The sequence below is a fragment of the Aulostomus chinensis genome, chromosome 3 (genome assembly GCF_037954235.1).
Source record: "Aulostomus chinensis isolate RoL2024-O1b breed Wild chromosome 3, RoL_Achi_v1.0, whole genome shotgun sequence".
Lineage (NCBI taxonomy): Eukaryota > Metazoa > Chordata > Actinopteri > Syngnathiformes > Aulostomidae > Aulostomus > Aulostomus chinensis.
Genome location: NC_141322.1, coordinates 18,715,355 through 18,734,040, shown reverse-complemented (window position 1 = coordinate 18,734,040; position 18,686 = coordinate 18,715,355). Strand labels below are relative to the sequence as shown.

Below are 18,686 nucleotides of genomic sequence, written 5' to 3'. Positions count from 1 at the left end.
ATGACTTTAAAAAAAAAAACTTTATTCATTAAACAGTCCCTGGCCCTTTTTTAGATGCAGTTGTGATAATATTCACCACATTGTGGCTGTTCGTATTTGCCCTGTAGGACCACCCCCCCCCCCCCCCCCCCATCACAAAGACATAACTACCCATACGAGCCTTTGGTTTCTGCCGTTCCCGGTCCAGTGTTTAACAAGGATTAAGACGGGCTGATGAAGGTCTCAGGAGGATTTGATATGGCCGTTAGATGTCTTCTGTTCAACGTTCTTGATGAAAGGTAACATGCATTTGTCTCCTCCCATGAAGCGATATGTTGCTACGTTTGCTTCCCACGGTAGCAATCTGGAGGAAAGGAGAGATGACAAACACGTGAGAGTCCCGTAGTGGCGTTTCCTGTCTATACTTTGCATCCATCTGTCCAGCGTTGGAAATGTCTCATCTAGGGTGACCAAATGTCCTGTTTTTTTAAACCTGTCCTGGCCATCCTGGGTTTTTTTCTTTTCTTTTTTTTTTTTGTAATCTAACAATTTTCTACCCATAGAGAGGAGGCATACTTAAAATGTATTTTAATTATAAGGCACCTTTGAGAGAACTTGGAGTACCATTTGAGCGTCTCATTGCCGGCCGAGTGTCCTGGTTTTTGGTGATCAAAATACGGTCAACCTGGTTAATGTGCTGTGAAGGATTTCTGAGTTCCACGAGACAGGGGTGGACAACAATATAGGGGAGGGGCTTGGCATGCTGACAAGTGGGCGGGACATCACATAAAATTGCGGATGCCTCAAAAGTTTAGTCTGCAGGCCTGTTAATACATTGTTGTTTTTTTTAAGGAAAAGAACAGGATTTGAAAGGGCATATGGTTAAAACGCACCAACCAAACTGAACAGTTGTTGCTAGCTAGCTAATGGAGGTATAACAGCGCCTCGTCTACACGGATACATGCCGCTAAAAGCTCAGCACTGATTGACAGGGGGATGGGTGGTACATGCCTAGGGAAGCAGGTGCCACATTTAGTTTTCCAAGAAGAAAAAGAACAATTTTGAAATAAAGTACCCCATCCCCTGTTAAAAAAAAAAAAATCCCTTGTATTTTGTGGCTTATTTTCAATCAACAATGTGAGCGGTGATGCGAGCTAAAAGGCTTAACAAGAAATGCTTTCCACTTCAGCTCGACTTGAACAAGATTGTACTGAGTACTTACGCTCGTGCCAGAAAAGGAATGTACATAAGGCGAGGAATGCAGATCATCTGCTGCTCCGCTAAAATGGCCTTCATGGACTGCTGTACGGTGTACAGAGGCTCCAGAGGTGGGATGAGGCTCCGGAGCTCCCTCCTGATAGAGGACAGCGAACATTACCCTCCACTCCCACGGGTGACAGGAAAATGACTGAAACCAGCGGTGGAATCTCACCTGATTTCGCAGCCTGCGAACATCCCGGTGTCGACGATGTACGGGCAAACTAAAGTAGTTTTGATGCCGTCCAGGTTTTCTGCTAGTAACTCATGAGTCAGTGACTCATGGAAACCAACGGCCCCAAATTTACTGGCACAGTAATCCTGCAGGGGAGGAGAGAAGAGGAGTCAGACATAAATGAGCCAAGCCATCTAGAAGCAATTTGGAATATTGGATGTGTCTGGTGGTGAATCTGGGCTCACCTCCACACATGCTGTGCTGAATAGTCCAAGAGCACTGGCGATGGTCACGATGTGACCCCGGTTCTTTGCTTTCATCTGGGGCAGGAAGGCTTTCGTCATCTTAGTTTGGAAAGATGAAGATAATAGTTGAACGCAAAGAAAGAAACTGACCCGATGAATCTTACAAGAAGAATCTGATTCGCAACAAATGTGCAAGATCTGCGTAGAAGATCAGAATGTCGAAATTCAAGGTCAGGGCTGTTTCGATGAGATTATTGCTATTCAAGGAAACAGATATCAGTCGTTTGGAATCAATGCATCTTTGCTGTAGAAAGTTATTCTTTTTTTTTTGCAACTTTAGAGGATTGGGATGTTTATTGAGCCCTGCCTCCGTCTCATGGATCCATGAATTTAATAGAAAAAAAAAAACAAGAAATTGTAATTGTAAAAAAACGCCAAACTGGTTTAGATGTACAACCAGAAAGATGTTTTGCTGAGTCCCTACTCCGGGCTTCAAGGGAATCCACCAACCAAATCCGTCTTTTATTGCTTTCCTACCAACAACTTTCTGGAGGCCTTGAATCTGAATTCGAACATTTAACTGTGATTTTTGCGGGGTAACTCAAGAACTTTGAGGCCTAGAGAACTTATTGTAAGAGGTTCTCTGATTTTAAGGTGTTGTTTTGAAGTCTGGAGGTGGGCTGTTCCTATTCAGTGTGAAACATTCTATCATTGGAACGTTCTCTTTTTCATCCCGATGGATCTGATCGCGGTGTGAATTAGCTTCTCCAGTGTTTTGCCTTCTTTCGAGTCTGAGGCCTTAAGAGGATCAACAGCTCTCCTAACTGGGGGACACACACACATACACTGTACAGGGACAACCCTCTGATCCCTTTACACATCAGTGCGCAAACACAGGACACACACACACACACGCGATGAATGAATGTTACGTAATTCATGTCAGGCTGCCAGAGGACGTTCACTCGAGGAAAAGCCAAAGTAAAGTTTCCTAATTTGTGTTTGAGCGCGGGGGTCTCACCCAGAACAAGGCGTGACAGTTGACCAGCAGCGTCCTCTCTAGCAGCTCGTCGGGACAGTCCAGCAGCCTCCGTCCCGCCACCACACCCGCGTTGTTGACCAGAATGGAAACCTCCCCGACCTCTGCCCTCACCCTCCCCGCCGTCTCATAGATGCTCTCACGGCGGGACAGGTCCACCGTGTACGCACACACCTGAACGCCGTGCTCCCGCGCCAGTTTCGCCGTCTGCTCGTTGGCGGCCGTGTTGCAGTCCCACAGCACCAGGTGCGCTCCCTCTTTGGCGAATTCGAGCGCGAACAGCCGGCCCAGCGCCCCCCCGGCCCCTGTGATCAAACACAGCTCCCCATCCACGTTCTTGAGCCGCGGCCGGAGGAAGGTCTGGACCACGGCGCTGAGGATGGAGTAGGTGAGGTCGATGAGCATCAGCAGCAGGTCCACCAGAACGATCATGATGCTGCACTGAGAGAGGAGCCACTGGCCAGCTGTGCAGTTGATTCTGAGTGACAAAGGCATTAGTGGCCATTTTATATAACTTGTGTGTGCTGGATTAGACCTCGGGCTGCTGGAGGCCACCAATAGAAGAGCTTTTAGTCTGATGCACATTCATAGCTGAACAGGGAGGCTGAGGATTAACATAACACTCTCCTCTCTGGGGGGCAGAGCCAAAAACCATCAGCCTACAGTGACCAAGTGGTCATATGTTTGAATACAAACAAGGCAAACAAGACCATACCTACAAAAAGATCTTATAGGTTGCAGTTTTTCAGCATCTGTATTTGAGCTGCATTTAGAAAAACAACAAAACAATAACTGCAAACAGTTTGAGATGATGAGCCAATAGCCCAAAAAGTTAATTTTGCCTTTAAGTCATCATAAATATGAGTCTTTTGCGTCGCTGCATTTCTGTTTTTGTCGCTCCAGAACTCAGTAAAAGCCAGCCAAGTACATTTAGCTCAAAGCTAACGGTACAGAACAAAAAAGCCCAAAAAATGTCCGTTTATGAAAACCCGAGTGCATAGTCCCATCTAATCCACATCTTCTTTATCCATTGCTCATTATTTCACAAACGCTTTGATTTGAGTGAAAAACAAACTATAGCACTACACTGAAATGCTACCATGAACAAGTGCAAACAACACTTCAAGGCAGCAGCTGGTCACAAAAATGGAACTTTAAGAAAGGGTTATTGTTTTCGTAGTTGGTGTACATGAGACATTGTTAGCTTCAAGTTAAATATACGCGGCTGGCTGCTTCTCCATGAAAATCCAAAACAAACTTTGGCTCATTCAACCTTTCATGTAAAATAGCAAAAAAGTTTGATGACAGCGTGACTTATTACAGCCAAAAGTGTGCAGCGCTACATCTGATCCTTAAAAGAAGAGAACATTATTTCAAATATTATATGCCAAAATATATTGATAATGATTAAAAAAAAATCCATCAGCAGTGTATTGTGCACTCTGACCTGCTTCTAAATCCTGCGTTTCTGCAGAGCGAGGAAATCGTTTGACAAACTAACCGCAGGAGCCATTTGTAATTCCAGTGTGACTCCAACACTGATGTAACCGAGGTTGTTTACAAAACCAAGGTGGCATCACATGCTAATAAACTCTGAGCTGTTCTCCCCTTTTGTTCCTTTGTTTTTATACCGTTTACAGTGACGCTTCTGCTCATTCAACAGAGTTTGGGTTTCTAATAGTTGCCTTTATAAGATCTATAAGAAGATATATCGAAATTTTCATCTGCCCCCTACTCATAAGTGACCGCAACCAACTGGGTTTACATTATATTTTTAGAGTTCTCAGCAGACATTCCGTTCATCTGTTAAAGAAAGTTATTCCTGATCCGTGATGTGAGGCGGATTATCCAACTCAGAGGCAAATCTTAAGATGATAAACTGATTAGCACATGTACAAAAATGCCTGATATTTTGACGGTTTCATAAGGAAATTATATATATATATATATATATATATATATATATATATATATATATATATTTTGTGCCTGTTACATGTCATTTTTATGTCTGCTAAACTCTGGAGTTTACTGGATGCAGGTTGAGTGGTTTAGTAAGTTATTGCTGCAAGTGTGGATGTGAACTGATGACGTTTATGTCATCCTGAGAAAAGCCGTAAATTGTGACCTGCACTGACTGTGATGTAATCCTCTACACAACTTGGGTCATGATGCAGCATGATGTCATGGTGCATTATGGGAATGTGTAGTCTGCTTGAGAGCGAATTCGCTACCATTATACAGGGCTGAAAATGCGGGGAAAAATATTCAGCTTGGATTATTTTGACTGATATTGCTCCTGCGATGTGATTCACAACACTGGAAGGAGCTGTCGTTGGAAAAAAAAACGTTTGGAAATCAAAATTGTGGGATTTTTGCAGCGATTTGTTCCAAGCAAAGATGTTTTCTTAAGTCAGTTGAATGTCATTTACAGGCTACAGCAGCACTTTACCTGATTTAGTATAATATTTTGACTCACTTTATGTCCTTTGCAGATATTGCACCTCCTGCGTTTTGCGTATTTCAAAAGGCTACGTTGGGATTCCTATCGAAGGTATTTGTTCAGCCCTGCTTTTCTGTTTTCTTTTGTGTGTGGAATTTGCTTACAAAAAGATGAAAGAGAGCTATTTAGTGGGCGAATCTGTGATGGACACGAACAAAACACAGCACTTTTTCCTGTAATTATAATGCTTAAACAGAAATTGTGTGACGTAATGAAATCAAACTGACTAAAGATTCAATTTGGATGAGAAATTTGAAATATTTAGCAAAAATGGCAACATCCAGGCGCCGTAGCACAGGAGGGGCCCCAGACGTTTCCCCCTCAGAGAGCCAAATGAAGGGATGATCACACACGGTGTGCCGCCGTCTCTGCCTCTTCACAGTATCCTTAGGTCGCTCACACCAAACTGACTCCTGTGCAAAGTGCCACTCTGCCGCCTGTTAAGAATATGAGCAAATAATTAGTCTTTAAGGGGCGTTTCTACATCAGATAAAGGAAAACAACATTAAGGGTGTTTTACATGTTTGTTTTAGATTAACGTATCATTTTTAGCATTTGGCCAATTCTTATATTATCTCAGCATCTGGCGAGCCAAACCAAAACTACCAAATCTGAAGTAGTATGTCAAATATGAGGACTTGCTGTTACTCTCCTTTTTTTTGGGGGGGGGGGGGGGGTTTCAACATCATTGTTAGCTTCTTATAGTAATTTATTTTTCTTATAATTGTATGATAATTTATTTTCTTTGGAAAAACAACCTCACCTGTTAATTTGAGCTGTGACAGCTGTTTATTGTCTTGACCAAACTATTGATTTAATAGAGAAGATGTTGCACCAACCATGAACGTGTCTGTGCACTGTTAGTATGCATGACAACACTAGAGGGCACTGTTGTATTAGATTCTCAATCTTCACCCACTGGCCATGCAGTATCCCATCATTTTTCTCCCTCTAGTTGTTGTGTGTATGCCTTATTCTTAATTTAATAACCAGCTGATAAAGCGAGTCTCACAGCACCGACACTGGATTACCATCTTTTATTATGCATTAGTCAGTAAAAAGAGAGAAGTGTTTCAAAATTGCTCGTCATTAGACATCTGAGACTACAGTATCGCTTCTTGGATCATATTTACATGTTCTGTTTGTCAAAGTTTAATTGCGCTACATGCGTCGAACGACAGGAAAACCACAGAGATAAATATTCTACAAATTCAACTTGTACAAAGTATGAAACTTTACAAAACAAACATTTCCCCAGACACAGTGAGGGTAGTATACAGACAGGCATGAGCTGAAAACAGGTGATTGTTTCCCTAAAGAGGAGGAATATGCTGAAAATTCAATTGTGTATCAGTATTTGGCTTTAACCTTTTGTGTGATTTATTGTGCTTAAAGAAATTATTACTTATTGATATTTGTCCTTGTGCTTTTTTTTCTTTAAAAATAGGCTTGTTTGTATGTTGACATTATCATTTGCATGGCGATACAACGGTAGAAGTTTTAGTTCAGAAATAAAAACGAATTGTATTTTGGGAAAACAAGAAAATAAAAAGATAAAGATTAAAAAAAAAGCAATAAGACATTGTTAAGATTGAAACAAAAGAGCAAAAAGTTGTATGACTATGGCTTGCTTGATGAGAGGCTCATTTCCAAAGATGTGTCAGTATTTACTGCGTGTCTGACTCTAGTGTGATGAATGCTAATGAATCTTCCGTGTGGTGCGTCCTCCCTCTCAATCCATCTCGTCTTTTCATCGGTCTAAAAACGCCTCGAGTAGTGAAAGTCATACAACAACTTGTCAGTGTGACATTTTTATCCGATCAACATGCACCATCAGTGTCTGAGAATGCAACAAATCCCACACAGCGGTGACTGTTTGTATAACTTCCTGTCATCTGAACAGTCGTCCTCGCCCTCAGCCAGACTCTTGGTCCTTGACGCCCTGTGACTGAAACCGTTGCTGTAACTGAGCCTCCTCTTCTGCCCCGGACCCTCAGTTTGCTTCGCATACCCAGGATGATATTTATAGACACAGAAACGAGCCCATCCTCAGTAGGATGCTTCAACCCAAGTGATATTTTTTGCTTTGTCATTCTACACAAAGCTTCAAGAATAAGGACGGTCCTGATCAGGAAAAACATAAATGCATCTTCTCGTTACCTCTTCTACTTTTGTTTCAACCTTCTCGACAAATAGTTCCTGATTCAGAAAAGATAAAGTTTGTGTTTTACACAATTTGTGTTGTTTTTGTGCTGAAGTTGGACATAAGGTGAAGCAGCCCAGTGCTACAGCCGTCGTTAGGGATGTCGGTTGTAATCAGACTGACAGCTCTGCTGCACAGCTCTTTCTGTCACACACCGCTCGTTCCTATTCCGTTCACATTTCACACTTGTTCCGTCCACGGGGCTAGGAAGTGAGCCTGCACTTAGTGACAGCACCTTAGTGTCGGGGTTCCTGCTAGATGATCAGCTCACGGTCCATTCTTTTGTAACTTAGTTAGGTGACATGAAATACAAACAATCCACCTTTCTATCTGCATTGATCTATATATATATATATATATATATATATGTATATATATGTCTATATATATATATATACTGTAGATGTATAGATAGATAGCTAGGGGTGGATGAAAGAGAGGTTGACCAAGTGAAAGCATGGAAGAAAGTAAATGTATTTGTAGGATGTTATTTGAGTCTCAAAGAACTCCATCTCGACAAATTAGGCTACTTGCTTGCATCAAATTCAAGCCGTCCAGAGTCATCTATCCAGCCACTATCACCATGGAAACAGTGATCGCTCATTCTACTGAGTGAGTCTGCACCTGTTTGTTTTGTGGATTCAGCCTTGTTCCTTTAAACGGTTGGTACAAGTAGAGGCAGACTTTAGACAGAGGGATAATTCATGAGGATCCAGATCTGTGTGTGTTTATCTGCTGTCCAGGAGACTGGGACCAGCGACTGTGTGTGTGTGTGTGTGTGTGTGTGTGTGTGTGTGTGTGTGTGTGTGTGTGTGCGTGTGTGCGCGTGTGTGTGTTTGTGCATGCGCGCAGGTAATTGTTAAAAGCAAAAGGCACGGATAATTCTAATTCATGTTACATGTAATGAATGCAGCAAACTGCTATTTTGAGTAAATACTTTTATTATTTTTATCTGATATTAAAGAGTTAACAATGTTATAAAATCATGCTCATACGATTAATTAAGTCATTTATGTGGAATCAGGTGCACGCAGGAAAGCAGAATGCAGGAAGTGTGGTTGAGGATAACTCCATGCTCGTCTGTGTGCCTGAGTAGCCGCAAGGTGGCTTTACGGTTGTAAAAGATGTCATGTGGACTCATATGAGCATAATGTTTTAAATTTCTGGAAGCGAAACCCTTGCTAAGATCCACAGTGTGTAAATAATCATTTTAGCTGGACGGATGTAAATTAAAGTGCTGTGTTCTCGCTTCATTTTCCATCTTCCTTCTTTCGTTTGATCCTCGCCAACAGCTTTCTTCTTCTACAGAGGCCAGTCCTGTCATCTGTGAGTTCTCCAGCTTACATGTTTGTACCGAATGAGCAAGTATAGCTCCCTGAAATACATCTGCTGTTTAGAAAAACATATTTGTCAGATAAAACAGTGCACCGTTCTGTCAACGGTATGAGCTTTCAGTGAGAAAAATGTCTTTGGTTCTTCACATTGCACACAGATAAAGGGACTAACATTTACTGGGAGACATTAGCAAACAATATAAATTCATCAACTACAGTATATTGTCTAATAAATGCAAATCCTTCAAAATAATTAAAATGTATATTTAAATGCAAGTTTAGCACAAGATATTTATCTTAAGAGTCCTTCTTTTTAGAAAATATCTTAAAAATATATATTATTTTCCTTCTTTTCCTTATACAATAAATGCGTATTTCATGTGATACCCTACTTTTAAATGTACATTATTCACACTCCTACACAGCTGGAAGGTCAACACTAATATTTCAGCATGGTCCCTCCAGCTATAATGATGCTCGTTGTGATTTTTATACGTTCAGTTTATCGGCTACAATAGGAATATTTGTGAAACATATTTGAGAAAGTTTTTTTCAAATAACACAAGACGTTTCGATTTTTTTTCTCCAGATTCAGAATGATATACATCAATCACGCACACAAACGTAGACATTTAGTAACAAACAAAGATAAAGATTTTTTTTTTCTATCATTAAACAAATGATCGCATTAAGGTGCTATCTTTTGCCAGCAGTCGGGCACAACGGGAACAAATGATGCAGCCTCACAGTCTCTCTCTCTTTCTGTGTTGTCCTCATGTATTCTATGTAGTAGAAATATCAACGAGCAAGACACGAGACTCCCGAACAGATGAAGATAAAGACAGTAACAATACATATGTGAAGAATAATTATTGCACACACTCAAACATGTGATCTGTTCCTTTAACTCACACAGGCGCGAACGCACACATTCGCACACACGCAGGAAACGTAGGAGACAACATGAACTAAGGCTAGTTTTGAGGAAGGAAGCAAAAAAGGTAGCAAACTCTATATTTTTCCCAACATATTGCCTTGTAATGCCATAATTTAACCTAAAGAAAAATATATGTTGCCTTTCACACACACACACACACACACACACACACACACACACACACACACACACACACACACACACTCATCATTATAGGAGCTGGATGAGGTTCCCAGTCTTCAGTGTCATGGTTCAGTGCCCTCTGTGGTTTGTTAGTGACCGGACAGCCATTTTGATATCAGCTTGTGCTATCCACAGATGTCTGGTAAATAGGGTTCAAATGTGCCATACTGTACTCTTATAACTAGACTGCAATTTTTAGAAGATAATCAAGGCTAAAACAAAAAAAGTAGAAATAGTAAAAATGATCAGGATGATGCCATTTTTACCTCTTGTATCACAGTTCTCTGCTTCATTCATATACTGAGCAGATGGAGGGAAAAGGTTTGACAGCAGAACATACAATGTTTCCCCATTTTCCATACGTGGTTTTTTTCATATATTTTGTGTTGTAACTCCTCAAATATTCAAACGTTTTCCTGCCTTTTGGATTTTTGGGGAGTTCAATTGTTTGTCCACCTTTCTGCTTCCCTCTCCATTGTCCTGCATGGTCTTTAGGTATTACAATGACTCTTCTCTCCCTGAAGCAGCTGTGCGTCCTGAGCCACATGGTTCTCTTGCCCTTCTAATGGCAACGTGCTGTTCCCCAGCTTCCTCTGGAGGCCATCCATGTGGTTGGCCCCATGTTGGAAGCTGGAATGATGGGCGAACTTAGGACTGGCTTTTTCCAGGAGTCTTTGGGACGGGTTGATGCTCGAACCCTCGTGAAGGTGCTCCTCCTCATCTGTGTCAGCGTCGATGAACTTACTGATGGAAGCATCGTGGAATGTAAAGATGTTTGGAGGTAAATTCTCTGGACTCTTGCTTGGCGTCCTGCTACTTGCAGTTGTGTAGACCGACACCTCAGGGCTCTGGACCGATGAGCTATCTGAGAGGGCTCCTGTCCCTGAATCCTCCCCACTCCTGAACTTGACCTTGAGCGAATGGCTTTTGAGGGGATTGCTGACACGCCGACTCCTCGGGCTGTCAGAATACAGGCGAGGTTTGGCGCCTCGTCCTATCAGCGGTGTAGTGGTGCCCTGGGATCCTTCGTGCTCATTCTCCAAGGTGGGCTCCAGGCTTGGGTTGGTGCTGACCCTCCCAGGTATATTGCTGACAGGGCTGTGGGAAAAGCGCGAGCTCTCAGGGAAGTCAGTAGCACAGCTGATGAAGCTGTCAATGCTGGACATGCTCCTGATGTCTGTCACCGGCTCTGCTGTGCTCGAGACGCCTTCAGTGGGGATGTTTGCCATCTCAAATTCAGCCCTCTGCCTGATGGCTTTAGACAGCAGCACTTTTTCTTTGTTGTCCAGGTTTGTTTGTGAATGAGTCTTGGCCATCTTGTCATACATCTCCTCCAGTTTCTGTGCGCTAAGATGCTGAGGGCTGCTGGAGGGCTTGGCCTGCTCTTGGTAGCCTGATTCAAGGGTTTTTGTTGGGCTGCTGCAGGGGCTTGTTCCTGACTTCAGCTGGGGCGTCCCTTTCGGCTGAGTATGAGACACGTGATTATCATGTACCTTTTCCTTTTTTCCTGTGTTGTCATCATTTTTTTCCACCATGATATCCATGAGCTCTATACTGGGGCCAAATGCATCTTTAATGTTCATTGAGATAATGCTACCATTTCTCTTGGCCCTCTCTAGGGCCTCTCTTCGTTTAATGGCTTTCTCTTGTCTCTTTTGCTCTTTGTAGAACTCAGAGAAGTTATTTACAATGATGGGGATGGGCAAGGCTATCACCAGTACACCAGCGATGCAGCACAAACCTCCCACGATCTTTCCCAGGAGAGTTTTTGGATAGATATCTCCATAACCTACTGTGGTCATCGTAATTGTAGCCCACCAGAAGGATGCTGGGATGCTTTTGAACTTGGTGTCTTCTTCATCCTTCTCAGCAAAGAACACCAGACTGGAGAAGATCATAATACCCATGGCCAAGAAAAGGATCAGCAGGCCCAGCTCATTGTAGCTCCTTTTGAGGGTGAAGCCCAGAGACTGAAGACCTGTGGAGTGACGGGCCAGCTTCAAAATACGCAGGATCCGCATGATCCTGAAAATCTGGACCACACGGCGGACATTCTGAAACTGCAGCACACTCTTGTTAGATTCCGTCAGGAAGATGGTGACATAGTAGGGCAGGATGGCCAGCAGGTCAATGATGTTCAGAGGACCCTTGAAGAACTTCCACTTGTTGGGGGAAGAGAGGAAGCGCAGCAGGTACTCCATGGTGAACCAGGCGATACACACAGCCTCCACATGGGCGAGTTGTGGGTTGTCTGTGGCTTGTCCAAATTCATCAGTGTCCTGCAGCTCTGGCAGGGTGTTCAGAGACAAGGCGATGGTGGACAACACAATGAAGAGGATGGAAATAATTGCCAGGATCTGGAAGAAAACAGGATAAAAAATAAACAACATTAAAAATATTGAAGAATACACAATAATGTCTGGGTAGAAAACCCTTGTGTGTATAATTACACACATCAACCTATTTAGTTGTTGATGTCAGTCAGAATGCCGATTGGTATATTGATGGCTTCCATAGAGTAAGTTGATGTCTTGCACTAACAAGATGCTGACATAATCCTTTGACTTCTCAACAATTTTTTGTGTGAATTATAATTAAAAATGTAAGAAATGATCATATTAACTCAGGGATGAATTATAATCACTTTACTTTTTTCAACTCCATCACTATGTAAATTTGTATTTATTTAGCATTTATCTGAAATAGCTGTTATGCCTCAGAAAGCCACGAGTAATTTTCTGATTTTATGTGAGGCAAATATCAGGATAGGCCAACGACTAATTGCGTGTTCAAGTCAGTCTTTTCATCATTGTGTGACGACCAACTTTAGATCAATATTACATCTGTGCTGTTAATGGGCATCTGGACTGAAAATTAAAAGCCATGAAAGACTGAATTGAATATGCAGTAAGTCATCTGTTACCTGCCATCTGTTTTCTGTCCTTCTCAAAAAACCTTGAACTTGTACTTGGCACCAATCTATGAGCTCATCTTCCAAAGCAAAACTATCGGAAATATATACACAAGAAAGGTAGAGCCAGGTTTTACATGTATGCATGATCCTAAATTTGAAGGACAGATGTGACCTTTTTTGCAGCTTGCCATGTTGAAAGGCAGGTTATATGGAACGTGTGATGGTGGAGGACCAGTGGTGCTATATTTAGCACTGGTCTGTCCCTGAACTACATGTTGAAAGTTAAAAAGCTCCACTGAAGCTACATTGTGCTTTGACAATGTAAAAGGAGAAAGCGCCCATATGTCAAACTATTACAGCTCCTCTTGTGACATTCAACACCAGCTACAATATCCGACTAGTGATCGCCTTTCCTGGTGTTATTGGTCCATGGCCCATTTAACTTTTTGGCTACTCTCTCTAAAGCCTTCATGAAATGCCATGTCAGCATCTCAAAAGAAACAGGGTCAGAGCTAATGTGATCTCTTGGGAAGATTTTCGCCTCAACTTCTGCATTACAGAGAGACGGTCTCGTGTAGAGATGAAAGAGAGCAAATTTAAGATTATATCCATGCGTTTTTTTTTCTTTTAAAGAAGCAAGCCTCCTCACTGCCCTTCTTAGCAGTTTCATTTCAGTTTCTCCCCATTTTAAGACAAAATGTTTGACTTGTTTTACAACCGTATCCTGCAGTGAGCTTGACTGACATCCTACTGGAGACATTTGAAGCATTGAGACAGCTATTAATGATATAATCTGCTGAGTACAATAGGGTCTGGTCATAGTGCAAGGGATTAAGAGGGTTTCTCAGATGTGGGTGAGTAGGTATGCCACACCTATTATTCCTGTCCCAGAGTCAGTGTGAAATCCAGCACAAGGTCAGTATGAAGGGTTTGTACCAGGCCAGTGGTGAGCGGGATTATTCCTTGTGCCATTCAGCGGTTATAAGCTTTAATTAATCTTGAAAGGTGACTGTTTGTACACCCACCTTGGCCTTTGAGGAACGAGGGAACTAAATGCAGAAAAATCCTGCTGAGGTTGAGGTGAGAGAAGCCAGGAGGAAGACTAGGGTAAAGGAATGTCAACTCCAGCTGCCAGCTGTGAGAGTGAATTAAAGGGCAAGCCAAAAATTAAACTCGTATCAGAAATACCCCGAAATAGCTCCCATCCCAAGAGATTCAAGTGATGGATGAAAACCCTCAAATACGACCCATTACAGGTTGCTTTCCTGCCACTGAATAATCACACCCAAGAGAATAAGATGTCAACATGAAACATTAACACCACCATTAACAGTAGCAGGTAAAAGTTGGAGCCATTACTTTCAACGTTTTTAAGGGCACAGAGGTCAGATATAAAGTTTGGAGAGGCAGGGAAAAAACATTGTATGTAACGATTTGACAGATGAAAACAATCACAAAGAGCTGGGTTCTAAAATGTGCCGTCCTGTGGAAAAAAAAACTCATCAGATCAAAAGTGATCCGATCTAGCTTCACACATCAACCAGGCTGAAGAGCGGCTAATGAGTCACCCTGAGCACAAAAGACGAGGCTGAAAATCAACTGAGGTGTGTTGTGTGTGACAAATAAGCCAAGCATAACAGCTCCACCCCCCATCAAACGTTGTCTCTTGCTCACCTTTTCCCCTCCCACCCTTGCATTCTCCCAAGTAATCCAAGTGGGTGAGTAAAGAGATCCAGAGATGTTATCTCAACACAGAGATACAGCATAGTGACAAATCTGTGATAAAGTGTGAATGAGGCAAACCCTGTGGAGCAGAAACTTTCCAAAGTTAGGGAATAGGATGTGAAGGCATGATTTATATGGGTGGGGGGGTCGCTGCTTGATATATGAAGAAATTGAATATTAATATCTTCACATAGCTGCTAGACAGAGCAGAGAGGTGACAGTTGGAGGAAGGCTGCAGCTCAATGTTAAAGCTAAGAATCCTCTGCAGCCCGCCTGAGCCTTTCATCACACCTCCCAGCACAGAGAATTTTTCCAGAAAATTTCAATTCAGCAAAACAGTGATGTGAGTCGATGAGGAGTTAATCATCCACAAACATTTGTATTGAAATAAAACTAGGATGAAAGGCTAATGCATACATTTTGATAACCCATCAACGTGATATGTATGACCTCTCAGTAGCCTGACAGCCCACCCAGCATCTTAGTCCCGGATGGACAAGACTGATTGACAGCACTGATACGCTGTTAAAGTGTCTTGTTTCACTCAGGTCAGGGGAACAGCCTGCCCACCTCACTTCCTGTTTGCATGCACTGACAAAGCAAAGATCAGTCTGGTCGAAACTGCTGCTACTGTTTTCACCACTCAGTGAAACACACCTGTAACAAACACAACACACACACACACACAATATTCACTCCAGCTCATTAGTCCCAGGCATCCCTTCCCTAAAGGCCAGGAGGCAGGAAAGTGAATATTTAATATCCAACCTGAAGTGCCCGCTATCCTGTCCTGGAAAAAGTGTGTGTGAGTAGCTGCCCACTGGGCTATGACGGTCGACAGAAGCAGAGGGGAGGAGGAGGCCTAGTTTCTCCTGCCCCCCCCCCCCCCCTACACACATGCTAACAACACACACAAACTATTACTATTATTTTTGCTTCCTGCTTGATTGAAGCAGGGAAGGACAAGGAAGGAGAGGCTCTATAAATGCCTGGCAGGAAGGAGCTTCCCAACAGGATGAGGAATATCAGCTGGTTTCCCAAAAATGGGGGAAGAAAAACTTTTAAGAGAATTCAAAATCTTTGTCAAAAGCTGTTATCAGGTTTCCTTGCAAAGGAATGATCAATTATTCATTTCACTTGTAACAGAAGAGTGCTAAAAACACTTGAATGACCCTTCCAATGTCTGAAAGGTGGTTGGGAAAAATTCTGTTTGGCTCCAACCTGATGGAGACATGCTGCTGTCAGCTGAGATTGATGGTGGTACAAGAGTAGTACAAAACCACCATCAATCCTTTCCATTTTACATGAGTGGGATTTTTTTTTTTTTTGCTAGCTGTTGTTACATTTACAGTGTCAACATCCACTATACCATTCCTACTCTCAGAATTCAAGGGAGGGATTGTGAACAGGGAGCGGCATGGTGGTCCAGTGGTTAGCAGGGATAGGATAGGCTCCACCCCACACCCCTCTGTGCAACTGTTAACAGGATAAGTGGTAGAAAATGGATGGATTATGAACAGCTGATATTAACCTTATGAATTATTCAATCAAATATTTCTGATACGATAAAGACATAATGTTTTTTCCCTGTTTTTTCATGTAGAAGCAATGTTCACGTTCACTGTAGTGCATATCACAAAATGCAGCTGACATATTTTGGGAGGTTGTTTATATATATATATATATATATATATATATATATATACACACACACACACACACACACACACACACACACACACACACACACACACACACACACACACACATATGTAGTTCTGTAGTTGAAAGTTTGACCTGGTGGTCTGATGGACAGAGTTTGAAAACAAGCAGATTGCTGCTGAGCTAGTGATAAGGAGATTGCAAATGATGATGATGACGATGATGATGATGATGATGATGATGATGATGATGATGATGATGATGATGATGATGATGATGATGATTTTTGTTGTTGTCACCAAAGCCACGGACTGAAAGCCTTACCTTCCACCCACTGATCTCTAGGTGATTATGAGATGACATTATGAAATCTTTTTGCATTATTTAGGGTTTCCCCTTTGTGCTTTGTGAAACAATGAATCATGCCTCTTCATCATGACTGGATCTGAACTTTTCTCTACATGAATTCAATGAATGGAGTGATTCTGTCACATGTAGTGACTCACTTTAGTGAGCATGGTGTGTGAACCGTGGTATTGCTACTCCTCCTAATGTGCAACTTCTTTGAGTTTCCAGTGACTGTTGACTTAGCTGACTTCCTTCTTGCCTGGTATTCCATGTAGTTACAGTTCCGCTGTTCAGCATCTGTAGTGTTCACTAGAAGCGATGGATGGAATCAAACGCCCAGTAACCAAAGATTAAAATAACATCCTCCCTCAGGTTACAATCGCCTTCTTGGAAGGTTCCACTTGAGATGCAATACAACCACCTGGGCTGGTCTCCCACATACATAAACTAATGACAGTTAACCCCCTAACATAGATTCCTGCCTTCTCTTATGGTTTCAAGTGCCCAGTGGAAATATGTTTGAAACATTCTATGATGTGAAATACAGTTTTGCTCATAAGTTTATGTAACTTTAAACCTATCAGGCGACGCTAGATGTTCCAACATGACAACCATTCGAAACACAAGGCTAAGTCGACCTGTCACTACACCAGAATAAAGTACAGGTTCTGGAGTGGCCATCTCAGTCTCCTGACCTCAATATCATTGAGCCACTCTGGGGAGATCTCAATTGTGCAGTTCATGCAAGACAGCCCAACAACTGAAAAGAACTGGAGGCTTTTTGCCAAAAAGAATGGGCAGTTTTACTATCTGAGAAAATAAAGATCCTCATCCACAACTACCATTAAAGACTTGAAGCTGTCATTGATGTTAGAGGGGGCAATACACAGTATTAAGAACTGAGGTATGGAAACTTTTGATCAGGGTCATCTTGGTAGTTTCTGTCGTTGTTATGATTTAAAAGGAGTAAACAAAGTTGTTTGATACTAAATGGCTTCACCCAACCACAAACCAAGATTGAAAGAAATGTTTCATTTTTGGTTATCATTCATATTCTCTCAAAAATGGCCAAGAAATCATAAATTCTGCCAGGGTATGTAAACTTATGAGCAGGTCCTATAAAAGTACTAAATATATTACTTCACCTCTCAAAGTTATCCGACATCTAACATTATTTGTAGGGCTGTAGTGATACACTAATCTTGCGATACGATACGATACGATGCGATACGGTACAATATGATACAATACGATACGATACACGATATTCAGCACACGATACAATTCGATTCACTTGCATCCTTTTATGAAAGATTTTAAAGGGACAAAGTGACTTTGGTGACATCTTGTGAGTGTTCCATTGACTTGGATTGAATTAATTGAACTGAAAGCATCAATTAGACAATATATGGCTCTGACTGGCAGCCTACAAATGCTGGACAAAATGAATCAAAGATGTGGTGAGAAAATTAGTTTCATTTTTTGAAACTGAGTGCAAATTGTAGCTTGCAAGCTTTTGAAAAGGAAAGTGAGCAATGGAGAGTTTAAGGGCAGCAAGTGGCCTGTTTTGGCAGCTTTTTTAGCTTGATACTGAACATATGAGGTAGCCACTAGCCAGTCTAGTCACCAGGTTAACTAAAAATAAACCATGGCAGCCAATAACTCAATTCGCAGGTGACTGTATCATAGAGGGGCTCCATCCATTCACCATGCGCCTAGAACCTGTGTTTTCCACCACCCAATAAGGTCTCAAATCCTGACAAATAAAGTAGGCAATGGACTTCGTAATTTTCTGCGACCTCAGTAAAGAAGATGGGAACTCGAGGCAACCACAGCCGTCACTGTCCAGTGTGGTTTGCTTCAGGTTGCGCGGCAGCTTCCTGGGCGCAGTCTCAGTTAGCATTTGAGTGGGGGGGCGACACTTTTTTGGGGGGGGGGGGGGGGGCGACACTTTTTCTGCCACTAGATGGCAATACCTGTGACCAAATCACAACTGAAGCACTTTTGCGCTTACTATGGGTTTTTCCTTCAGTCTGAATTCTTGCTTGTGTTGTAAGTCGCTTTGGACAAAAGCGTCTACTAAATGAAATTGTAGAATTGTAGAATTGTAGCATTTCTTTGTCCGGATGATGACGTTTTAGGTGGGCTCGCAGGTTGGTGGTATTTCCAGAGTACTTAACGT

The 18,686-nt window shown here is 42.1% G+C and overlaps 2 protein-coding genes across 3 annotated transcripts in view; both read right to left on the bottom strand.

Moving 5' to 3' along the window:
- Window positions 1–131: 131 nt before the first annotated feature.
- LOC147268040 (retinol dehydrogenase 10-like) lies at window positions 132–3,509 on the bottom strand. The gene is made up of 5 exons (XM_086199271.1): window positions 2,678–3,509; window positions 1,657–1,755; window positions 1,412–1,557; window positions 1,202–1,333; window positions 132–343 (listed from the first exon to the last, which is right to left on the bottom strand). Exons 1-5 carry the CDS (start codon window positions 3,278–3,280, stop codon window positions 223–225), a joined length of 1,101 nt encoding a protein of 366 aa, XP_086055397.1. The 5' UTR covers window positions 3,281–3,509; the 3' UTR covers window positions 132–222.
- A 2,720-nt stretch (window positions 3,510–6,229) lies between these two features.
- The window catches only part of LOC147268038 (potassium voltage-gated channel subfamily B member 1-like), a 46,705-nt gene continuing 34,248 nt past the window's right edge, over window positions 6,230–18,686 (bottom strand). For both annotated transcript variants that reach the window (XM_086199267.1, XM_086199268.1), the window contains exon 3: window positions 6,230–12,212. In XM_086199267.1, coding sequence (XP_086055393.1) covers window positions 10,347–12,212 — 1,866 coding nt within the window. In that variant the 3' untranslated portion in view covers window positions 6,230–10,346. The remainder of the gene's footprint in view (window positions 12,213–18,686) is intronic.

Excerpts from the sequence above, each read along its gene's own strand:
- LOC147268040 (XM_086199271.1), bottom strand. The coding sequence starts at position 3,280 with ATGTGCATCAGACTAAAAGCTCTTCTATTGGTGGCCTCCAGCAGCCCG. Across the intron at positions 1,756-2,677 it reads ACTGTCACGCCTTGTTCTGG|ATGACGAAAGCCTTCCTGCC; the intron begins GTGAGACCCCCG and ends TTCCAAACTAAG. Across the intron at positions 1,558-1,656 it reads TCAGCACAGCATGTGTGGAG|GATTACTGTGCCAGTAAATT; the intron begins GTGAGCCCAGAT and ends CCTCCCCTGCAG.